At 47.0% G+C, this 22527-nt stretch overlaps 1 protein-coding gene across 3 annotated transcripts in view; it reads right to left on the bottom strand.

Annotated features, from left to right (window-relative positions):
- Positions 1 to 20659, bottom strand: part of SCUBE2 (signal peptide, CUB domain and EGF like domain containing 2) — a 35776-nt gene extending 15117 nt beyond the window's left edge. Inside the window, exons 1-12 of one of the 3 annotated variants that reach the window (XM_038139220.1) lie at positions 20437 to 20659; positions 17974 to 18096; positions 17437 to 17562; positions 14518 to 14652; positions 8998 to 9123; positions 8500 to 8616; positions 7552 to 7641; positions 6296 to 6412; positions 5178 to 5300; positions 3536 to 3652; positions 1124 to 1246; positions 537 to 653 (exon numbers count right to left, since the gene is read on the bottom strand). In XM_038139220.1, the coding sequence (XP_037995148.1) occupies positions 537 to 653; positions 1124 to 1246; positions 3536 to 3652; positions 5178 to 5300; positions 6296 to 6412; positions 7552 to 7641; positions 8500 to 8616; positions 8998 to 9123; positions 14518 to 14652; positions 17437 to 17562; positions 17974 to 18096; positions 20437 to 20539 (1417 nt within the window). In that variant the 5' untranslated portion in view covers positions 20540 to 20659. Of the gene's footprint in view, positions 1 to 536; positions 654 to 1123; positions 1247 to 3535; positions 3653 to 5177; positions 5301 to 6295; positions 6413 to 7551; positions 7642 to 8499; positions 8617 to 8997; positions 9124 to 14517; positions 14653 to 17436; positions 17563 to 17973; positions 18097 to 18591; positions 18954 to 20436 lie in introns of those variants that run through there. The other 2 variants (XM_038139221.1, XM_038139222.1) reach the window with 2 other exon arrangements.
- Between the last annotated feature and the right edge of the window lie 1868 nt (positions 20660 to 22527).

Genomic DNA, 22527 nt, shown 5'->3' with positions numbered 1-22527 from the left:
TGAGGACTCCTGTAGCATAAAACACATTTTAAATTTGTTGACTGGCGTCAACACACAATGTTGTTGATAAAATAGTCCACATCAGAGCTTGTCTCTTCCTAAGCCATTCAAAGGATTCAGGAAGAGAAAGAGCATCAGTGCCATAAGCAGCAGCTGAGTCCTGTGGGATGGAGGGGCTGTGTGGGTAAAATCCCAGACCCCACGCAGGGCTGGAATGCCTTTGCCCCATTCACCAGTGCCTCTCAGGGCCAATTAAGGAATGGCCCAGGGAGCACAGAGAATTCTTCCCTGTCCTCCCCAGCTTCAAAAAGAAACTTGTTGTGAGAAGGGAATCTGAGGGTGGAGTGGTTATAAAAGACAAGGAAAGAGGGGCTTTCCTGGACACCGCCAGGGATATAGCCCTTTATTATCTGCAGTGAAAGAGGAAAGATCTCTGTTTACTGACTGCTTCTTGGGGCTTTCTTGACAGTGAGGAGGCTGGCCACCCTTATCCTCTGTACAGAATCATGCGCTCAGTTCTGTGAGCTCTGACTTACCAGAGAATACCTGGACATCTGGAGAGCAGCTCAAAAAGCATCTGTCACTCCCACCACTCTTAATGCAGTGCAGCAACACCTTGGGTGACACATTATCAGACAAGGGATCTTTTGTCTCTAAATAGGATAAAACAAACGCTCACAGAATTAAAACATCTACCTTTACCCTACCAATAAATCAGCATGCAGCTGCTTTTGTAGCCAGCTCCTGAGAGCACCCATGCAATTAATATGCTGTTTAGACAGAAAATTCCAGCTAAATAAAATCACTGGAAGATCACACCACAAAAGTAACTTCCTTTATCATGAGCAAGCCTTCTCATGCAGAGGAACAAAAGGAAATAGAAGAATGAGCTAGATAAAAGCACAGGAAAGAAAGCATCAAAATCCCTCAAAGTATCTCCTGTTTTTGGGGTTGATTTGCAGTTTGTTTTTATGAGTTTCAACATCATTACCATCATGCCTTGCTAAAAATTAAAGCAGAATACCAGGAACAATGACTCATACCACTTAACATCAAATTTGACTGTAACCATATGGCCCAGCAGACACATCAGGAGTAGAACTGCATTTATTAGACACCTTACCAACACAGTCCTTTTTATTCCAGTGTAGCTTGTAGTTAGACTGACACAGGCATTCATAATCTCCCAGTGTGTTCACACACAGCTGCTGGCAACCCCCATTGTTGATGCTGCATTCATTAATATCTGCAGAGGAAAGGTAAAGGTGCTTTTCAAAAGTTGCTCTTCCCAAAGTTACGCACTCCAACTCCACTGGGTAAACATGGACACAAATACTGCTCAGAAGGGTCTTGGCAAGACTTCAGGAATGCTACCTGGACACCCACCTTGAAACAGTTTGTCTTCATGGAAATCCCTTGACAAATGTCAAAGCAGACCAAATACTTGGTGGCTCATAATTAAACAATATCCAGCCTCAGCAATATGATAACAAATCAACTCTAAGAAAAGCAGATCAAGTCAAATCTGTGTTGCACTGTGTCTGGTTAATTAATATTTCTAATTTTAAAGAAAAACAGAGAACAGGGCAGGATTCACACTGACCAATGCTCCAAAGTGCTCTGATAGATGCAACTACTGTGGAACACTTGGGCTCTGTGGGCAATCACCACCTTTGTGTCCCCCTTGTCTCTTTTGGACAATTATTAAATTTTGGAGCCTTGTCCTGCCCAGTAAATGCCAACAGGAGGAGAAATTACTGACAACAGAGCCCATGCTGCCTCTGGTGCACACTTGCACGCTGATGCAGGATGCACCACTCAGCGGTGCTGCATCCAGGGTCAGCACTGGGGCCAATACCATTTATCCTCCTCATTAAACCCACGTGGTGGGACAAGAGTTCACCCACAGCAAGGTCACAGATGAGACAAAACTGGGAGGAGTGGCTGATGCACCAGATGGTTGTGCCACTATTCAGAGGGACCTTGACTGCCTGGAGAAATGGGTCAATGGGGATCTCATGAATTTCAACAAAGGGAAATGCAAAGGTCTCTGCTGCTCAGATCCACCCCAAGGAGGGCTTCACTTCTCTCCCAGAGCTTTATGGCAATTGTGCTCAAACCCAGAAAGCTGCCATCAGGAAACCTGTTGAAAGTCCCATCAAGTTTGTGCATCTGAGGATACCTACGTCCACACACACTTATCTCAATGCTAGTAAGTTCTTGTTACTGCTGCCCCCAGACTAGACACCTTCTAAGTAACACTATGTTAGAAAACACTGTGAAACACATTACAAAACCAGTCTGATTTGGGGGGAATGTGCTTTTAACAGAACTGAGACAGCAGGGGTAGGAATGAGCAGCAGAGAAATAATGGAGAAAGAAGGCAACACCTCAAACTGGTACTGCTGCCTAAAATGCCACAAATCTTTGGTTCTCATTGACCTTTTCTTAGGATTCCAGCCTCTAATCTCCAGCACTTAACTGACTTCTCCCACAGAGGTCAGAAGATGTATTCTCAGTGTCCTATCAGCTCTGACCAACCTGTCATTGCCAGTCAATGAGGGACTTACTGTGGTATGAGGATTAATTAACATCTTCTGCAGAGGGGTATGACAAGAAAAGGCCAATTAGCAGCCAGCAGCAAAATTACAGCTCCTTTTCCTCACTGGTAGCCAAAACAAATTGAATTAATGCAGAGGAATTAACCAGAAGTAGAGCATATCACAGTGTTATTCCTTATCCAGATAAGTTCCCATGTTCATCAGGATAAAACACAGTGCTGTTGTAGCTCTGTAATCTTATTTGCAGAATTTCTAGAGGCAGAGGGTAGAACAGACAGGCACACAGGGATTTCTGAATTGTTATCTCCAACTGTGCTCATTCTGCCTCAGAAATAAATATGTCTTGCTCAGAATTAAGTCAACTTCGGCCTCAGTAAGGTCTTGCCTAAAGCTTATAAAAAACAAGCTTGATTCCATGTAGTGTCCCAGTTATTCATGTTTCCTCATGTTAATTCTGGGAATTTGTCAAACGTCGAGCTTCTATGAACAACTCTCTCTTTCCTTGTAGGAAAGACATAAAAATTTAAGAGTATTAATCTTGGCCAGCGCAAAGTGGCCCTACATCAGCTAAATTCCAACCTACAGCACATGAGGATCTGACACGTGCACCTGCAGAACTGCAGTTTTCAGAGTCATTCAGAGTTTCCTGCTCGAGCCCTACTCCACTGACTTTTCACTCAAGTCAATGACTCTTCTGCATGTGGAAATTGTATTGAATTATGGACTTCAGATCCAAGCACAAAACCCTTCAGTTCATCCTAACAGTTACAGGTCCCTTTTGCATGCGTGGTGTAAAGGCAAAATCACTTGAGCAAAGACAGGAATAAGCGGGGCTATGTCTCATTATCACACAAGGGGTAACATTTACTCCGTAGGCTGCCTGCATCTGCATCAGTTTGTGTCCTGCAGGGACTCTGAGCAGGCCGGTGGGAGCCCGCCCCTGTCCCAGGGGCTGTGGTGTGTCTGTAACTCACCTCCACAGTGGGTGAAGCCATACAGGGCGTATCCCTTGTTGCAGGTGCACTCGAAGGTGCCGGGGTGGTTGATGCACGTGTGGTCGCACGCCCGCTCGAAGGAGCACTCGTCAATGTCTGCAAGGTTAAAAGGAGGCATCAGCACCTCTCAGGCTGGCCAGGGAGCCCTGAGGAGCCTAAAGCTGCAGGGATGTGCAGATTTATGTGAGCTAAGCAGATCCTTTCGAAGCACATCATGTAACATAATGAAATGGCAGTTTCTAGAGGAATGCTCGGTTTGCCAAACAAGCTTTTCCTTGGCAAGCGCGAAAACTGCTGTTACATTTTTACAATTACGTTTAAATCAAATTATTTCTCTTCTATGGGAAAAGAAAACTGCTGACAAAACTCTTACATAGAAATTAAGTCTATGAAGGAAAGTATGGCCTTTGTTATTTCCTCCCTAAATGAGCTCTGTATGAACACACAGAGCCTGATTTAGGACTGCTGAAAATCACAGGGCTCTCTGAGAATGAACATTCATTATGCCATCAAAAGTACCTAAAATTTCTCTGCTAGTACATTTTGCATGCCAGGTAAGAATGTTGCAAGACACAAAAAAGTTCACATCGACTTCCCTAGCACTTTTCCATCAGTCTTTTTTCTTGGGCTTTGGCATGGAGCATGATGTCACTTTTGAAACAGTCTAGGGAAAGCAACAGAAGTGATGGGGCAAAAGGGAGATGCAAGTCTTTGAGATGCATTCATAAACAGATTTCATTTAAATAAAACCCCAAACTATCTCGAAAATCAGATGTTTTACAGTAAGTTTTTTCCATATAAATAGTTGTCCTTCTTTGCCTGTTTATAAAGGCTAAGAATGCACCAAAAAAACCCACGTGAAAATTACTTTCTCTTGGTCAGTTCAGTTTTCTGAAATTCATCTTGAATGTCAGCTAGTTGCCTAGGAAATTTCATAATTCACCATTTGGCTGACTGAATTGACATTGTTTCATCCTGTTGCTTTTCCACAACCACAGACCATTTTGATCTTCACATTTTTTGTGCATTTAAGCAGCTTAAATAGAATTGCTAAATCTATATGTACAAACCACTATAGAGCAAAGCAAATATGATTTGTAGGTCTCACAGAAGAAATCCATGTCATCCTCAAAAGCAAATGTTCCGTGATGTTTTAGGGAACAGAGATTCCACTCTGTCTACAGACCGATAATTTCATAGATCACATTATATCTTTTTCCTTTAATAATGAGCTCGTGGCAACTAAATATCCTATTAAGAAATAATAGTTCCACTGCAATGGTAAATCAGTCAGAAAGATGGAGAGAGAGACATTGCCTAATTTTCCCTGTAAATTATTTTAAGATCATCAAGGCGGGAGGAAGCATTAACCTCATAGAGACCTTTTTAATATGATGCTGTCTCTGTCCCTTCCAGATAATAGCTCACTGTGCCATTAAACTTATCTCCTATAATAGCATCAAGCCAACTGTATTAACTCAACAGCTGTTTCAGAAGAAAAAAATCCAAACTGAGGATTGGAAATGATTCTGGAGTCCATTATCACTTCATCATTGTAGTAGATGTCCAAGCCACGCTGATTTGTCCTACTTTTGTTGTACCATTGTCTCTCTGCACATACCTTGACAGGACTTCTCATCTGTTAATAATTTAAATCCTTTCCTGCAGCTGCAATCAAAACTGCCAACAGTGTTTTTACAGAAATGATCACAGCCTCCATTATTGGACTGGCATTCATCAATATCTGTAACAAAAGAAAATAAAAAGGCTTCAGCAAATTAACACAGAGCTTCAGCACTCAACCTACTCCCACTGCCAGATTCTGAAAAGAGTCACGTCCAGTCAGCTGGAGGAGCCCAGAAACAAAATCTAGTGAGATTACCACAAATTAAGGAAGGAAGGAAGGAAGATCAATCCAACTCTTAAGAATGATCCAGCCCATTCAGCCCCAGGACAGTACTATTTGCTCTCATTTTATGTGTTCCTGTCAGTTGCATTTGGGTAATGCATTCATAAAAGACCATTCCCTAAGTTCTGTTTGGAAACACTTTGGCTCCAAGGCTCTCTGAGAGGTTTTAGTATTTTAAACATTCTGTCCGCTTCCTTTCTGTAAGCCCTGCAGAAATCTCAGACAGAGACTTCCTGAACTACCCCGTCCTTTTCATGGCAACATTAGAATGAGGCCTTTATCTAATATTAATTGACTCAGGCCTGGGGATTTCATCATTTTTACTTAGCAGAACAGCCCTAACATCTAATTACTGGAAAAGCAATATAATATACAACCTAACCGTGCCTTTGCTCCTTGCCAGAGCTCTCATTAGAGCTGCTTGGAGCAGTGTATATTTATAAAACACATCCCTGTTTACACACTGCTATTTACTCACCAACCCTCCTGATGCCCAGCCAGGCTGTTGGGCTGGGTCCCTGTGAGCCCCACACACCTGCCAGCCCTGCCTCTGCTTGCCAGCAGAGCTGCTTGAGCTCTCCCAAACCTGACCTCTGGAAAACGAGGCACAGGAGGTGGAAGGGGAGAGCGGGAGGGCAGAGAAGAAGGGATTCTCTGCACGGGATACGCCCGACACGAAGGAAACCACAGCCTCTACCCCAGCGCAATCCTTCCCGCGGTCAGACTGCACACAGCGGCTTTCCTCGGGACGCTGGGCTGCCTCTGCTCGGAGACTTGTATCTTACAGGACCTGATAGCACCTGGCAGGTGTCCAGGAGCACAAAGCCCACCTTTGCACGTCTTGCCATCGAACTGGAGCGTGAATCCCACGGGGCAGCTGCAGTGCACGCCGGTGGAGGTGTCCTTACAGGTGCGGTCGCAGCCGCCGTTGTTCACCGCGCACGTTTCTGGCAACGAGACAGAGCTCAGGCTTCCCCAGGGAAATTACAACCAAGAAACATCATGGGATACAAGGCACAGTCCCAAGCACACTGCTATTCAAACATTCAGCCTAGAACACACGAGCAACTGCTAAATACATGTGTTGGCAAAATCCCTGCCTCAGCTAATTCCAGGCTTTTTGTGGGAGCTCTACAAACCAAAATGCTGTCTTCTGGGTATTCCACTTGTGTCTGAAACACAAGTCCCCGCTCCTTGGTGATGAATCTGTTACTGCCAGTCAGTTTCCTTATGCCCACAGTGGATCCTGGCTGATCCCCTGACACTTCCCACCAGTGAGACACCTGGTTACGCTCAGCACTACTAAATGAGCTTTCTTAAATCCCTCCCAACTCTTCTTCCCTACTACCCGTGCTCCCAGTCATGGTGGGTAACACCCTCACTGAGCATTCCTCCAGCCTGGGAGCCCAGGTGCCATTCCAACCAAAGCTTGTTCCTCTAACTTACTAACTATCCTTAACAAACTCCCTGCTATGCAAACTATGCCTAAATCTCACCTAACCTTGCTAGTGAGCACTCCTAAAACACAGTCCTTCACATCCAACCAAACAGAAATAATTCACTCTTTGGCATTTATCTTCCTGTCATCAGTCTAACCACCTCAGTCAGTCTAACTGGCTGGGAAAATGCAATTTTGCATGGCATGTATTGATTGAGAGAGCTGCAAAGAACACTTTTTTTATGTTTGCTTTTTGCAACCTACTCTCTAGCTCTGATTCCCCATTTTCTGCAGCATCAAGCATATGCTACTACTTGTCAAGTTTTGAGAGCTGTACTGGTTTATTCCCTTCCAGTCTCTCATCTCACATGCAGTATTGGCAGGCTGTGTCCAACCTCCAAGGGAAGACGGAGTGCATCTTCTTTCTTCCTCTTCCTCTGTCATTCTTTTTGAAAATAAGGCTATTTATTTAGATGTCTAATAATATTATTAGGGAATAATATTATTTCCTTAAGAGAGTGGATCATCTCAGGCAGAATTCAGCCCGGAGCTGAGGGTTACCATAAAAAACCAAAAAAGCCCCACACTAATTCTTCAATCTAAAAGGTTTCAACAAGCAGCAGAATTATTTTGCATCAGCACTTTTACCCATAAGCAGGCGTCGCTTCACTCTCTTGTCCACATCAGCTGCTGCTGTGGTGTTTGCCTCAGAAACTTCAACAGCAGCTTCTTCCCTCTCTGTAAGGAACATGAAAAAAGCAAGTGAGTAAAGGTGCCCTGAGCAGAACCCCCATCTGACATCCAACACACACGAAGAGCTGCATCACACACTGAATCGGGGACAGTCAGAACTGACCAGGCAGAAATAAGTTATTTTTAAAAAGCAAGTAGTAATAAAAATCATGAAGACCCTTCAGTCAAAACCATGAGAATGTTTTGCTTTTGTGGCTTCCTTGCAAGTCGTGTTTGCTTCAGTACCCTTAAGAAAACAAAGGATGTGCTACAGATGTAGTAAAGAGCAGCAAGATGAAAGAGCCAACTGATCTGTCCTGTTAGGAGTGCACTGTCATCACCCACCGTGGGCTAATTACCACGACCAGCCAGTCATGCCTCAGCATTTGATTTCAATCAACAGACAACAAACTCTTCCAGAAACTGCAAGAGTTTATAAATTTTTAGTGCTTTCTTTAATGGATAACTGCCTTGCCAAAACTATACATTAATTGATTTCAGAGTCCCAGTTTTCACAGATGCACTCCTTGCTTACACTCTCTGGTTCACACTGCTGAAGAAACTGAACCTAAAATATCCCAGAGGGAAGGAAGCCTGCTTTGCTTAGTGACAGTCCTCCTGTTTCAGGGGGACCAGTGATAATTACAGGTTGCAACAGTATTAGGTAGCTGCTTAAATAGGGAAGCATAACTTGCCTGGGCCCAACCAACTCACCCATGCACTACCAGGTTCCTTAATTTTGAACTCCTTGACATCTGCTAGCCGTACCTTTATGAGGAGCATTAATCATGCCTACAGAGCACCACCACACCCCCCTGGAGCTGGCCACGCACAGAAAACTACTTCCCTGCAGTGCATACTGACCCAGGCAGGTTTTGCCATCCACGTGCATGACGTACTTGGGGTGACATCCACAGACAGGCCCGTGGTCAGCATCGTCACACGTGTGCTGGCAGCCCCCGTTCCCGTGGTTACACGTCACTAGGGAGAAAACACTTGTCACTCTCACAAGTACTTCCAGCACCTCTGAAGGACAGCGTGCAATCCCACTGGCATCTGAGCGTCCAATGCACCTCCCCAACGTGCCCCTGTCCTGAAGGGCTCTGTGGGAATATTGCACAGCTCTTTGTGGAGCTGAACTTCAGTTGTTCTGAATGATGCCACAACTCCCAAACTACAGACGCTGCAGCAACCAATAGACCTGTTGACAGCATCCAGAAAAGATAGCAATTCTGGTTTAGCTCAAACACACACAGTCCAGGTGTGTCATGTTAGCTAAGACACACCAAGTGCCATCTCACAGCAAACAGAACACTATTTGTTCACTTGGGAAACCATAAGCACATGCAGAATGTTGCCTACAAATGCAGCTCCTCTGGTTCTTGGAGAGCTCAAATCCCGGCCGGCATTCACAGGCAACTCCTCCTTTGGGTGTTTCTCTGCAGATGTGGGCACAGCCGTGATCTTTGTTCATGCAACTCATGCCTTCTGTAAAACAGGAAAGGTACAAGAGCATCAGCATCCTCAGCAGCCCCGTGTGCAGGCAACAAGGTCAGTTCAACACACACAGACTAAGCCTCTGACTCTGGGAAGACTCTGCAGGGTTGGGACAAGAAGTTTGAGCTTACAGAGAGAAAAGGCAGCGAGGCCAGTCCTGCAAAGTCAATGGTCCCAGGGTTTCTCCTTCTGTGATCTTTTCTGTGCCCGTGTTCTCGGATTGCAAAATCAAAGAGCAACATCCGCAGATTTGTACAGCACCTGCATTCTCATCCAACCCTCTCACTTTATACTTCTGGGTGTTCATAAAACCTCCTCGTTTCTTTTATAAAAGTGGCAATGTCCTGGCAAGGTCCAAGTCTAAAGTGAAGTTCTTATTTCTCTGCTTATAAGAGCAGCCAGCAGACACAGGAATGTTTAGAGCAGCAATCACAAGGGTCATCCCAATTTCAACTCCTGGCTTCCAAAGCAGGTTCCCAGGTTCATAACCTATCTCAGTAGTGACCAAGTGCTGAGTCCTATCTCAGAGCAGGCCAACATGCAGATTGCACACATGCTGTACATTTATTCTCTTTATCGTTAACCATTTTGTTTTCAATTTTTGTCCTGATTTCAGTACACACCACCCAAGATACTGGGTAGTATCACAGTGTTCTGTATTTCTACACACATTCCCAGTTAGACAGAATTTCATGCCAGTGTCTGCTTTAAGCAAATGAAGAACCAGTGTGACACTAATGACTGGATTGCTTTTGCTACACCTCCTAAAGCATTCCGTCGTTTTTATCTCTGCCAGCTCATGTACAGCACTCAATTGCCAGAGTGTTTTTCCTAGCCTCTGCAAAAAATATAAAGTCAATTAAACAGGGAGGAATAGTTTCTAAAATTATTGCAAAAGCTTCTTTCCCCTTGCTCCATGGTTCAGCGCAATCAGTGTCTTTGCCATTTGCAAGAAGGTGGTACAGCCTGTACACACACAACACAAACACACCCAGCAGCTGGCTGAGTTACCCAATGGCATCAACAGACCAAATTAAGCAAATAGGCTTTCTTTTAACAAAACACCACAGGTTTTTTGATGAAGTCCTCTACAGTGCTATAAAACCGTGAAAGAGAAGTCATCTGAATGCTCTCCTTGGGTGTACAGAGAGCACATCTTGACCATCGACTTCTCTGCCTGGGCACATCTGGCTTCAAAAGGACAAGTTACACCAAAATGCTCTTTCCTCCCAGTGAGAACATTCCGTCTATGAAGACCAAGTGGAACATACTTTGGCTGCAAGGGCTCATCCCCCAGCACCCCAGTGAACTTCTCTGGAGCTGAGCAAATGCACAATCAGGAGCAGAAGAGCAAGGGTGACCACGCTGCAGAAAAGGGACTGTCAGTTCCACACCCTACACATTTTTTAAACTTACACAGCCCTTTTTTTCAGCCTTATTACTAAGCGAAACAAACCCACTGCATTGTGAGGCAGAGGCTGGCTCGTCACCATTATTCCACTCCACTTCAATTAGGTCCTTTTTCCACACTGCTATTCTCACCCCCTGGAGCACCAGCCACAGGACCCTTTCTCTATTAAGACAGCTTTAAGCAACAAAAGAATGGACACTGCAGAGCCCAGATTATTCTGCTCTACTGGCTTTTTGATTCCTTTCCCACAGTGAGGGCTCTCCAGAAGTCCAGCAGGACAATGAGACTTCAAATCCTGCAGCACACAGGCACAGCCCAAGGAGCCCACAGGAAAGCTGTCACCCATTATTGTGTCAGTCAAGGAAGGAGACAACCTCTGAGGCCACAAATTAGCCTCATTAGCTCTGGTGGCTTTGTGAAAGTTCTGGTCTTAAGCATGCAGTATGGTTTGGTCTGTTAGCTCAGAGGGGTTGGTTGGAGAGCATTAAGAGAATTATCAGCTTAGTTTCTGTCAACAAAGTTATTCTTTTGTCTCTATTGAGCTACCAAAGGGGAAATTGTTCAAACAGATACTTTGGTAAAGTTCACTGGCACCAAACAAATGGTTTATATGCTCCATTTGGGATTGCTCCATTCTGAGTGAGCAGACTTCAATCAGGTCTCCTCAGAAAGCTAAAGCTGTGCTTTCCAGACCAGGATGCATTTTAATAACAAAGTATCCGCTGTGGAACAAGGTACTCCACCAAACCCTGCAAAATCTAGCTGACCCAAGAGGCAGCTTCATGGAAGATAGCCACATCCACACATTCCAGCATTTACTTTGGGACTGCTGCTTGTTTCCAAAGCTGGTGGATCTCTCTCAGCCACGTTTTACAAGGTTGTATTAAAGAGATGTCTGTAAGGCCATAAATGCTGTGTGGCTGCAAACTCCTTGGTGGACACAAAGTCTCCTAGGTCACATTGTTCCAGCACTGTTGCAATGCAGACTGTGGTCCAGAAACAAACCCCAGGCAAATTTTGATCAATTCTCCCCACACACTTCCCAGACACACAATTTCTCCTGTAGGAGACCCTGCCCTACTGACTCACAAATATCTCGGGATGGATGGCTCTGGATTGTCCCACTCAGCCAAAAGAGGTGAATCCAGTGCCTACATGCTTGAGCAGACCCTGAGCCAGGTGAGACCCTTCTGATGACTGGACCTTCTTGAAGTTACCCAGCAAACCTGAGATCTGAGCACTCCTACCACTGGCAAAATGCAGGCAAAAAAAAAGCCAGCAGTATTTCCCTATCAGAACACACTAAATTAATCTCTTACATGTATGATCTGGGTTTAAATATTTATAATTTTTTTGCACAGAAGGTGTCAGGACAACATTCCCAACCTGCTAAGAGCATTAAGGCTCCATTTAGGGCAGGTTCAAGCAGGCATGCTGCAGGACAGAGAGAGAGGATGCAACGGTATAAAGAGCTACCAGACATTCCGAGAGAATACAGAAATGGTGAGGAGCACCAGCCCAGTCAGCAGAGCAGGACATCCCAGGAATGCTGTAGTCTTTCATCATGCTGTCTACATCCTTGTGTTAAGGCAACTTTTCCCCAAAATCTCTCCAGCTACCCCTGTTCTCTGCAGCCAAGGCTCCCAGAGCGACAGCTGGGGTGGTGCCCTGTGTGTGAGTTCACACAGGATTCAAACGTGGCTTTCATCCCACTGATCCCCCTCATTCCCACCAATTCAGCCCAACAAGCAGAGCTATGACTGTGAGGTACCACAAGGGAGAGCAGCAAGATTTGCCATCCAGAGCAACAGCAGCCACAAGGATGCACCGTGCATTTACTCACAAAAAAAAAATCTGTTTTCCCTCAAGTTTTTGTATTCCCTAATATGGAGCAAGTGGAAGCCAGAAACAAGGTGCACACGCATGGCTACCCTGCCAGCTACTTTAACAGCCTCCCAAGGTAATTCCTTCTCCCACACAGATGAAGAGCAGCTCATTCCAGCAGGCAAACAAGGAAAAAAAATAGGACTGTGCACAACTTCCCGGGACACGTTCAGTTCCTGTGGTTTAAACTCCAGGTCCCTCTGCTTCTGTGTATTTAAAGGCCAATATTGCAGCCCACAGGGAAGGTCTCTCAGATATAAGATTAAGAATCTTAATGGGGCTGGGAGACAGGGAAGGAAATATTCCCTCATTTTACAGATAAGAAGCAAAACTGAATAGATGGTCTAGGCAGGAGGAGCCAAAATCTGCTTTGATCAATGCTGTGAGGTCTCAGAACCAGCAGAGTACAAACACTGAGCAATGCATCCACAAGGCAGAGAACAGAAGTCCCAGAAATTAGCAGAAAAGCAGAGAACAAAGTGAGGGGAAAGATAAAGAAGTGAGATTTGGCTTACGACAGACATGCCCACCCAAGAGAAAAAAAAAAAAGGTTAAAAAAAAGGTGGGGAATCCTGAGCAGCACTTTACAGTAATGAAGGGGGGAAGGGGCAAGGTAGAAGGGAAAGAGTCACAGCATGAAACCTGAAAAAATGTCTTTAAAGAAAGCAAAACAAGCACCTCAATGTTTTACTAAGAAGAAAAAAAAACATATCAGGCAAAACAGTGAGCTGAGGTTTTTTCTTAAGATTGGTTTTGATAAAGAGGTATTTTATTAGATAGATTTTATGGGAAAAAAATCCATCTTTTTTGTCCTCTTTGTTTTCCTTTTCAAATGAAAATAGCTATCTTTAGTGTATGTTTGGTATTGTGGAAAAAGGATGTTTTAGGGAAAAACGTTGAGAGAAATTAAATGCGTCTTTAAGAAAAGAAACAGAATTCCAAAGGTACAAATAAGGCAGCAAATATTAGTGACAGGGAATGCTGCTGCTGTCAGTTCAAGAGAGTAGAAGGTACTCAAGTAGCAGCAACTACAAAAAAAAGAGTTGGAAGTTTTTCCTCTCTTGTCATCAGACAAGACAAGGAGTTCAAGCAACCCATTTCTGTCCTTAGAGAGCTCCTCCGTGGGTGCACACAAACTCACAGCCCTGCTGTGCCCTGTCCCACCACTGCTGCCCTCCTGCCTGTCCCCCAGGTTCAGGCAACCTGAGCCATGGCCTGAGGAGCCACCCTGCCCCTGTGAGACCAAGGCCAGGGCCAGAGGAGCTGAGGACACAAATTCTTAATCCAAACAGAAGATCCATTCAGCTCTGTCAGATGACAGCCACCTCAGCACCCTCGTCTGTGGATGGCCATATATGTCTATAAATGTTGATCTCTTCACTTTGGGGATTTTTAGACTGAGATTTGTTTATTCATGCTCAGATTCCTCTTATAGTTATGCCAACAATAAGCCATAGATTAAAGAAAGCCTTGCAGCTTTAAGCACTTCTTACCAAGATTTTCACTGTGCAGTTCAATGGACAACTCCCTGATCTGAGCAACCACTTTAAAGCATTCCCTAAGGGCATCCAAAATAATTTTGTTCCATCTGATGTCTAATTAGATATCCAAGACTCTGATCTCTCAAAGGTCGCTTCACAAAGGTTTCACTCAAAACAAAGCACGAGATTTGAATACCTTTGGGGCTGACAAACAATAAATCTCTCCGCTGAAACCTAAACATTGTACAGGGAATCTAGAAGGTATCTGAGGGTAGTACAGCTATTGCCCTGTAACTAAAGCCGCTGAAAATGCCCAGAGCTTGCATTTGTCACCATTCCCTGGGTTGGGACAGCGTTGTGCTGCCCAGCGGAGCAGCAGGGACCCGGGGAGTGCAGCAGCACAGCCTTGAACAAGCACAGCACCGCAGACACACAGCGGCATCAAAGAGGAGGAAGGGATGCAGCCTCTTCAAAGCCACTTAGAAGATCCTGACACACGGCTCCTTTCAAAAGCACTGGGGACTTCAAGACCCTCCACAGCTTTGAAAACATCAACCTGGGAATACTTTTGAAGCTGCTTTGGAGCTTTTGCCCGCGGCGGGGCGGTACCTTCGGAGCGGTGGATGCAGGTGTGCTGGTTGTCGCTGAGGAAGAAGCCCTCCTTGCAGCGGCACTCGTAGCTCCCCACGGTGTTGACACAAACGTGCTGGCAGCCGCCGTTGTTGAACATGCACTCGTCTGTGTCTGAGAGAGAGGGAAAGACGGAGATGAGCTTCGTGCCCTCACCAGCGCACGGCACAGACAGAATCAGCTGTGGCACAGCCCGGCCGCCCTGCGGGTGCTGCTGCGCTGCCAGCCTTGGCAAAGGGCGTTTCTGCTGCTGCTCTTCCCGGGTGTGCAGCCTGCCCGAGGGCCACAGGGCTCCCAGCCAGCGCTGGCCAGCCCAGCCGAGCAGAGCTGATGGCTAGAGCCTTGGCAGAGCCAGCCCAGGACCCCCAGCACCCCTGGGAACATTCCCTGTCCTCAGGGCAGCTGTACCCCCAGCCCGGGCACATCCAGCTCAGCAATGGCATGTGGCTCTGGCTGCCTCAGTGGGACAGGCACCCTTGGGCTCCAAACCCACCCAAGCTTTAAAGGTTGTAGTGGTTTTGGTTCGCTAATCTTTCTTTTTCCCAGGAAGATCCACGTCCTCAAGCAAAGGTGGAACAAGAAAAATACAAGCCTCAAAATAAATTCAGCTAAAAACCTATCCCCTGCTCCTTACTTTCCCCCTAGCTAGAATTCACACACCACCTCTCTAATGGTGCTTGGTTTGTCATCCTCCTCCCTCAAGCCTAGCACATCATCACTCATCATCAGGGCTGCTGCTGTGCTGACTGACTGCAGTCAAGGACAAGAGCAGAAGTTCTGGAAGCAGTTTTAATCTTGATTTTGCAACATTCAGAGTCTCAACAACACCAGAGAACACAGAAGGGCTCTGCTTGCAAGATAACCAAGAGAACCAAAGAGTAGAAAAACTTCAGCTAAGCCTCCAAACAACAGGATGCCCATCCCAACCTCCAATTCTTTGGAATTTTACCCCTTAATAAGCACAGGTTTTTTGCAACCATGACTGCCAAATACTTCTCCTAGCTTAATTTTCAGAAATTTTAGCAGGAACTAAAAAACACTCAGCCCCTTGAAAACAGAACAGAACCTTGCTGACGCAAAGCACTGGCCTCATTTGCAAATTCATCTGTAGCACCATGTTTGCTCCCTGTTCTGTTCATTGTTCCTGGCTGATAGTACAACGCTTTTAATTTAACATTGTAGCATTTCTGGCAGAAAACAGCTGTCTTTAAAAAAAAAAAAAAAAAGGATAAAGAGAGGCTTTTAGTAAGAAGCATAACATAATATTACAACAGATTTAATGTCCACTGAAGGCAGTGAGTAAGCCAATTGGATGCTAAAGAATGTGACCTGCTGGGGAAAAAGAGCGGCTGACATATCTCCATCACAAAGAAGCTGAGTATTTCAGAGTTCTGCAGTGATGTGAATGTGCAAACAATCATGAATAAACAGCCACCACGAGTCTTTAGTGCTACAGATTTGAACTCCAGCAGATGTTTCTGTCTTACAGACCTTGGAAAGCTTTCAAAAAAATCATCTCTTTCCAACAAGTAATTGTCTATTTGGCTTAAACCCAGGCACACAGCAGAGATCTTCAAAATAAGGGTGAGAGGAGGGCAACCCTGGCGTGAACAAAGTAAATAAACAGATTAAGAGAAGATGTGATCCAATTTGCTACATGCCAAAATATTTATTTAACGTTTACATCACAACTCAAAATTGGCACATCGGTGGTAAAAACCTCACTGTATGTCAATGACATTTTGTTTTATTTCATTTTATGGCTCTGCCATGCAATGCTGAGCAGCTTCCCAGCGACATAGCAGGTGGTAGATTTTGGTCTGAGTTATGTCAGTGGCCACAAGCAGCTCAGCTGAAGAGTGCCCTGGGTACAGAGAGAATACACTCATGCCTTTTGGTGCCATTGTTGGAGGCAGCGTGCTCCTCCACATCCAGCCCTTCAGGGTAACCTCAGCTGAACTCCACTCTGTGTTTACACAAACGCAAAAATGAGATGGATGTTCTGTTATTTTAAAGCATCCGCAGATATTTTGTTTCCCTCTCTACTTTGTTGAAACATTTGGTACCTGGGGAGTTCACCCTCTCCCCCACCTACACTGTAGAAAGCTGGGCAGGCAACAGGGTCCCAGCAGGTAAAACCCAACACAATCCCACTGAATACTCCAGAGTTTTCTGATTTGTCCCAGCAGAAGATGCAGCCTGGGGATGGTCTGACCCCCACCTGATGTGCCACACACCAGTGGGAACAGCCAGACAAATTAACTGCGGTTTTGTGGGGAGGGCAAGGTTCCCTCTGCCTGCCATGGGTGTGGAGGTGTGTCCAGGCACATCCACACGGAGTGCAGCACTAGAGGAAAACTGAGCCATCTCTGAAAAAGCAAACGGCACAGGTAGCACAGGGTGAGCCACGCAGCCTGCCCAGCTGGGGTCCAGGAAGCAGGACAGCTTCACCAGCTCGAGGCTTAGTCCCTCTGCTCTTCAGTGGCCTCCAGCATCCACAGCTACTGCACACTCCCGATCATCCTCTCCTTTTAGGAATACTCGGAGTGAGAAGCCCCCACATTACAGATAGATTTGAGAGAGAAGATCCCTAAGCCTGGAAACACACTTGACAACTGATCCTAAGCTAACCGTGGGACAGAGAGGACAATGATAGCACGTGTTCCTTTATATAAACTCATTTAGCGTAATAATAGATGGCATTTGGCACACTTAAACCCAAAGCACTCCACAGAAATGTAGCACAGTTATCCTCATTACAGAGAGGGGAAAGAGCCACACTGGGATGGTACCTCAGTACCTGAAACTCCTTAGACTCACAAGCAATGCTCTCTCTCTCTGAACTGAGTGAGCCCGAGAGATTGCCAGGTGTTCCCTGCTCATGAGCACACTCCTTACCCAGGCAGTTGTGGCCATCGTGAGCCAGCATGAAGCCGTCGTAGCAAGTGCAGCGGTAATTCCCTGGAATGTTGAAACACTCGTGGACACAGCCCCCATTGAAGTCATTGTCGCATTCGTCAATGTCTAAGGAATAAAGCAAAAGCCAATATGATGGATGCTCGCCTGAGTGTTACAGACAGGGATGTGACTGCCTAAATGCGAGCAGCAACTGCTGTCCAAAATGGTCATTGTCTCACAAACACACTATATTTAATGCATTTCTTGCTGAATGACTGAGAAAACACCCTGAAACCCCCTGGCAGCTTTACCTTATACTTTTTAAGGCCATAAACAACAAATTCATTATCAGGCTGAGTGAAATGAACAGGTGAAAGTCTATGCAAAGTTTGCCTTTGATTTTGTAAACAAGAAATTAACCGGGTGACAAAACAACCACTATTTTGATTTAAAAATCATCCTTTGTTATTTCCAGTGGTTCTATTTTCTTAGAAATGCTCCATGCTGACACAGAACACTGTGCTCTGGCCCCTTTACCTTCACATTTCCTCCCTTCGCCGGTGTAACCCATTTTGCACATGCACTTGTACAGCTTCGGGGTGTTTTGACAAATAGCATCTGGGTGGCAGTCATCCAGCCCCAGGGCACACTCATCCACATCTGTGAAAAGACAGCAGGCTCAGGAGGGATGACAGCAGCAGGAGAGCAGGGCATGTCTCCTGAACACATCCCTGAGGGGATGACAGGGCTGAGCACCTCTCTGTGGTGCCCACAAGAATATTGTGTGGTTTTGTGTGTCGGGACAGAAACAGGCAGAGGCAGCATCTGCACTTCAATTTCTGTCACATTCTACCTGCATACAGATGTATTTGTATGCAATTCAGAGAAGCCCATGGTAAGCTTTTGTGCACGTTTGTAAATGCATCCAAAACAATCTCGTAAGGGTTAGATGCTCCGTGAAATTCAGCTGATGGGTTCACAGAGATTCATCAGAGATTGTCCATCTTTCTGATTAACAAAAAACAGTCACTGAAAGAGTTCCTGATCACATCCATGCATCACCTGCAGGAAGCCCAAGGATTTTTAAAATAACAAGGGGAGAGGATTGAAATGTACTTTCAAAGTCACCACCCACAAGTTAAAAGACTGACTTACCATTAAACAGATGTATAATCGTAAAATATTTTTTTTAATACAAGAATAGTATCTGGGGAGCAGCATTGCCAAATCACCTGGCCAGCCATCTCAAAGCACAGCAAACTGAAGCAAAATATCCAGGTGGAAACTTCAGAGAAGAGGAAATGAAGAGAAAGGGAAACACCAACAGGAAGAAGTCCTGGAGATGAAGAAGTGTAGACAGAAGAGGAAGAAAAGTTACAGGCAGCAGAAGACATCAGCACAAGCTTTTCACACAGCAGAAGAAAACTGAAGCATGGAAACAGGAAGATTTCCAGCAACTGGCTAAAAGGGAGAGTTGTGGGAGGAACACCCCATGCAGGTACAAAAAGTGCCTCCTAAAACAAGAAGTAGTGCATGAGTATCAGCAGAAAGCGACTACTTCAATAGCCAGCCACTTTTATGGTGGGGATCACTTTCCAAATGGAAATTTCAGCCAGCACTTCTCCCATTTACAATTATAGCATTCATCCTGCTCTTTTTTTTCCTTTCCCCCAATCACAAAATACGCCTGTAGGTACTGCAGCAGCTGCCAACTGCAGAAAGTGTTCGCTTGGTTTTAACTCCTAATGGGGTTTGGCAGTGGGGAAACAAGGCAGAGAGCCAGTGTTAGAGCAGCAGTGCCTTCCTGCCTCTCAGGTGCACACAGCTCCAGCAGCAGCAGTGGGGTCCCCAGATACTGCCACCAGCAAGGAAAGAGAAGGTGGCAAACAGTGGGAAGCAGCTGGGAAGAGCAGCAGAATCACCTTTCTCTCAAAGCAGAGAAGTCAAGCCATTAAAAAATATAGGGGGCAGTGAATTGAAGGAGTAAGTCGTGCAAGGAAGGGTGCAGGCAATAGCTGAGGGGTCTCCAGCTAGTGGGACTCCGGTAGGTGGAGCAGACATTAAGGATGGGCAGGGAAGGACAGACTGCGGGCATAAAGGGGCACCAGCCACACGGGCTGAGTGTGAGCCCTCAGCACCGTCAGCTGTGCCCTGCCGGAGCCAGAGGCACAGACCTGCCCCGGCAAGAGGGGTCCCAGAAAACACACGGCAAGGAGGGAGCTTCCCTCTAAGGCAGGACACACAGACATCAAGCAGATCCCGTGGCAGCGGCAGGACGGCATCTCGGCTGGGCTCTGTGATCTGCAGCGTGCGGCAAGAACCGCAACCATAAGCCCCATCACTAATGCATGCAAAGGCGTGGAAAAGAGGGCTAGGAAAAATCCGTAGGCACAGAGAGCGAAATTTCCCCTTGCAATGACAGTATCCCGAGCACAAGAGAGACCCTGGAGGAACGAGACTGTGAGCAAACATCGCAGCCTTCAACTTGGCAGGAGGCGGCGGCGGGAGAATCCCTGGGCTGGTTCCGAAGGCAGCCTCAGCCGCAGCACACGCCGTCCACACCCCGCTCCCCAGGTGTCCCATCCCGGGCTCTCCCCGCTCCCAGGGCAGCGGGAAAGCGGCGCTGGCAGCACCCGCGGAGCCCGAGCGCCCGGCGAGCAGCGCTGGGCACGGCCCCGCCACGGCCGCTCCTCACACCGGCACCGGCCCCGGCCCCTTCCCTCGGCCTGGAGAGGAGAACCGGGACCGCGCGGTGCCTGCGGGGAGAGCCGCTGTGCGGGGCGGGGGCGAGAGGGGGCACTCACCGGGCAGGGGCAGGGAGCGGGGGCACTCACCGGGCAGGGAGCGGGGCACTCATCGGGCAGGGGAAGGAACCGGGAGCAGTCACCGGGCAGGGAGCGGGGCACTCATCGGGCAGGGGAAGGAACCGGGGGCTCACACCGGGCAGGGACAGGGAGCGGGGGCACTCACCGGGCAGGGGCAGGGAGCGGGGGCACTCACCGGGCAGGGGCAGCGCGGCGGGGCCGCCCGGCGCGGGCAGCAGCAGGAGCAGCAGCGGCAGCGCCCGCGCCCCCGTCGCGCCGCGGCGGCCGCCGGACCCCATGGATGGCGCTGCTGCCGCTGCCGCCGCCGGGCGGGAGGAGGCGGCGGCCGAGGGAGTGTCCGGGGCGCCCGGCCCGCCTCGCACTGACAGCGGGCGCGGGGCGGCGAGGGCTGGGCGGGCCTCCCCCGGCCCTGCCCGGCCCTGCCCCGGGCGCTGCCGGCGCTCGAACCGCCCCGGCCCCGCCCGCGGAAGCCCCGGCGCTCGCACACCTGCGGCGCCGCAAACACAGGTGTCCCGCGGAGCCGCTGGCACCCGAGCGGCGGGAATAGCTCAGCCGCAGGCTGCGGGGCTCCCCGCGGCCCGGGAAGCGTCGCCCGGCGCGGACAAGCCCGAGCAGGGAGCCTGTCGCGGCCCGAACACACGCGACGCGCTCCGGCCTCGACTGCGGTGGTTCGAGAAGACAATATTGAGATTGTTAGCGGGTAATTACAGCCCGCTGCAGAGCGTGAATCCCCGGCCGAAGGCCATGCCAAAACCCACGCATCACCCCAGCCCCAAGCCAGCCCCATCCCACCTCCATTCCCAGCCAGGGATTCCTCACAGCTGTCGCTCCTTTGGCAGGTAAAATTGGCTCATACATTATTCATTGAAATTATCATTTCCTAAATAATGTCTGACCTTTCAGGCTGCGAGCAAAAGCGGGCAGTATTCTTTTCCACCCCTCCCTCCCATCCCCATTTCACTGCCCTTTCTCTTTTGTTTTGTTCTGTGAGAAATACCGAGCTGTTTCTAGTTGCAAGGGCGGTTTATACACATTAGTAAATCTTCAGAATGAAACTTTCCCTCAGTCTTTGTCTTCGTTTCCTTAATGGCAGCTATAAATTACCACTCTCCTTTCTCACTGGAGCATCAGGCTTCATTGCTTTTGAAATGATCAAAGTTATTCTCTTCTTGAATCCAATGAGAAGCAACCTTTTGTGTCCCCTGGACGGTTTCAGTCTTAGGCAGTCTCATCTATAAATACATAAAGCTGCTCATTAAACGCTCCAGGATTCTCCAGCCCTAAGCAGTAAATGAATGAAGGGTTTCTCGACAGTTTCCATGATCTCCTGAATAAACCATCATACTTGGGGTGGGAATTGGCACACCTGCACATCTCTCCTCCAGGGATATCACTCAGGGTGTCTCCATAAACAGCTCTCCCAAATGGACAGAGAAGCCATCTCCCATCCAGGCACACGGCTTCAAGCCGCCTTACAGAAAAGCTGGTACTCATTTCAGGCACTGCCCAGTCAAGTTCCCTCAATTAACTCTACCAGTATTAATTTAATTAACTTTCGTCACAAGATTTGCAAAAGACAAAGTAAGAACACATTTGAAGAGTGTAGCAGAAAAAAACCAGCACGGGACACTGAAGAGTCGTGTAACCAAAATATCCAAAGCTTTCTGAGGCACCCTAAAAGCAAAGCATCTTTCTTACTTCTGTAAACTAAAATATAAAGTGAGACATAAATATTTGGGAATGCCTGAGTTAGATCAAAAGATCTCACTGCAGCTTGGAAAACAAACAGAACAATATCAAATTTATCTTAGCTAATGAAGCCATTTTTTATACATAAATCTCAAAGTGTTTTGTGAAGGATCCTGGCTATTATTTCACATATAACACACATTTGTTTATGATGAAGAATTGCCATTAAAATATCTCTTTAAAGACAGAAACCAGACAAGCTCAGACCTCAACTCAGATGCCTTTCTGCAGCCTTTTTAACTATTTCTGTTCAACCACAGAAACACAGTGATAGATGACTGCTCTGGGCACGAAGACCTTTACTGGGAGAAAGAAGCTACAAAAATTCTTAAGATTCAACTTCAGCACTAAGTTAAGTATGAGGAAAGGAAAACAATCACAGCAGGGCAGTTGGACAGGAAGACAACCCAAATAGGAGTGTTTGGGGACTTTTTCCAGCAATTTAAAATAAAATCACGCAACAAAGTCTCAGGGAGGAAAATAGATCCTGGAAAATAGCTGCTTCCACAGAGGTGAG

The sequence above is a fragment of the Motacilla alba genome, chromosome 5, assembly GCF_015832195.1.
Source record: "Motacilla alba alba isolate MOTALB_02 chromosome 5, Motacilla_alba_V1.0_pri, whole genome shotgun sequence".
NCBI classification, from domain to species: Eukaryota; Metazoa; Chordata; class Aves; order Passeriformes; family Motacillidae; genus Motacilla; species Motacilla alba.
This window is presented reverse-complemented; position numbering and strand designations above follow the sequence as displayed.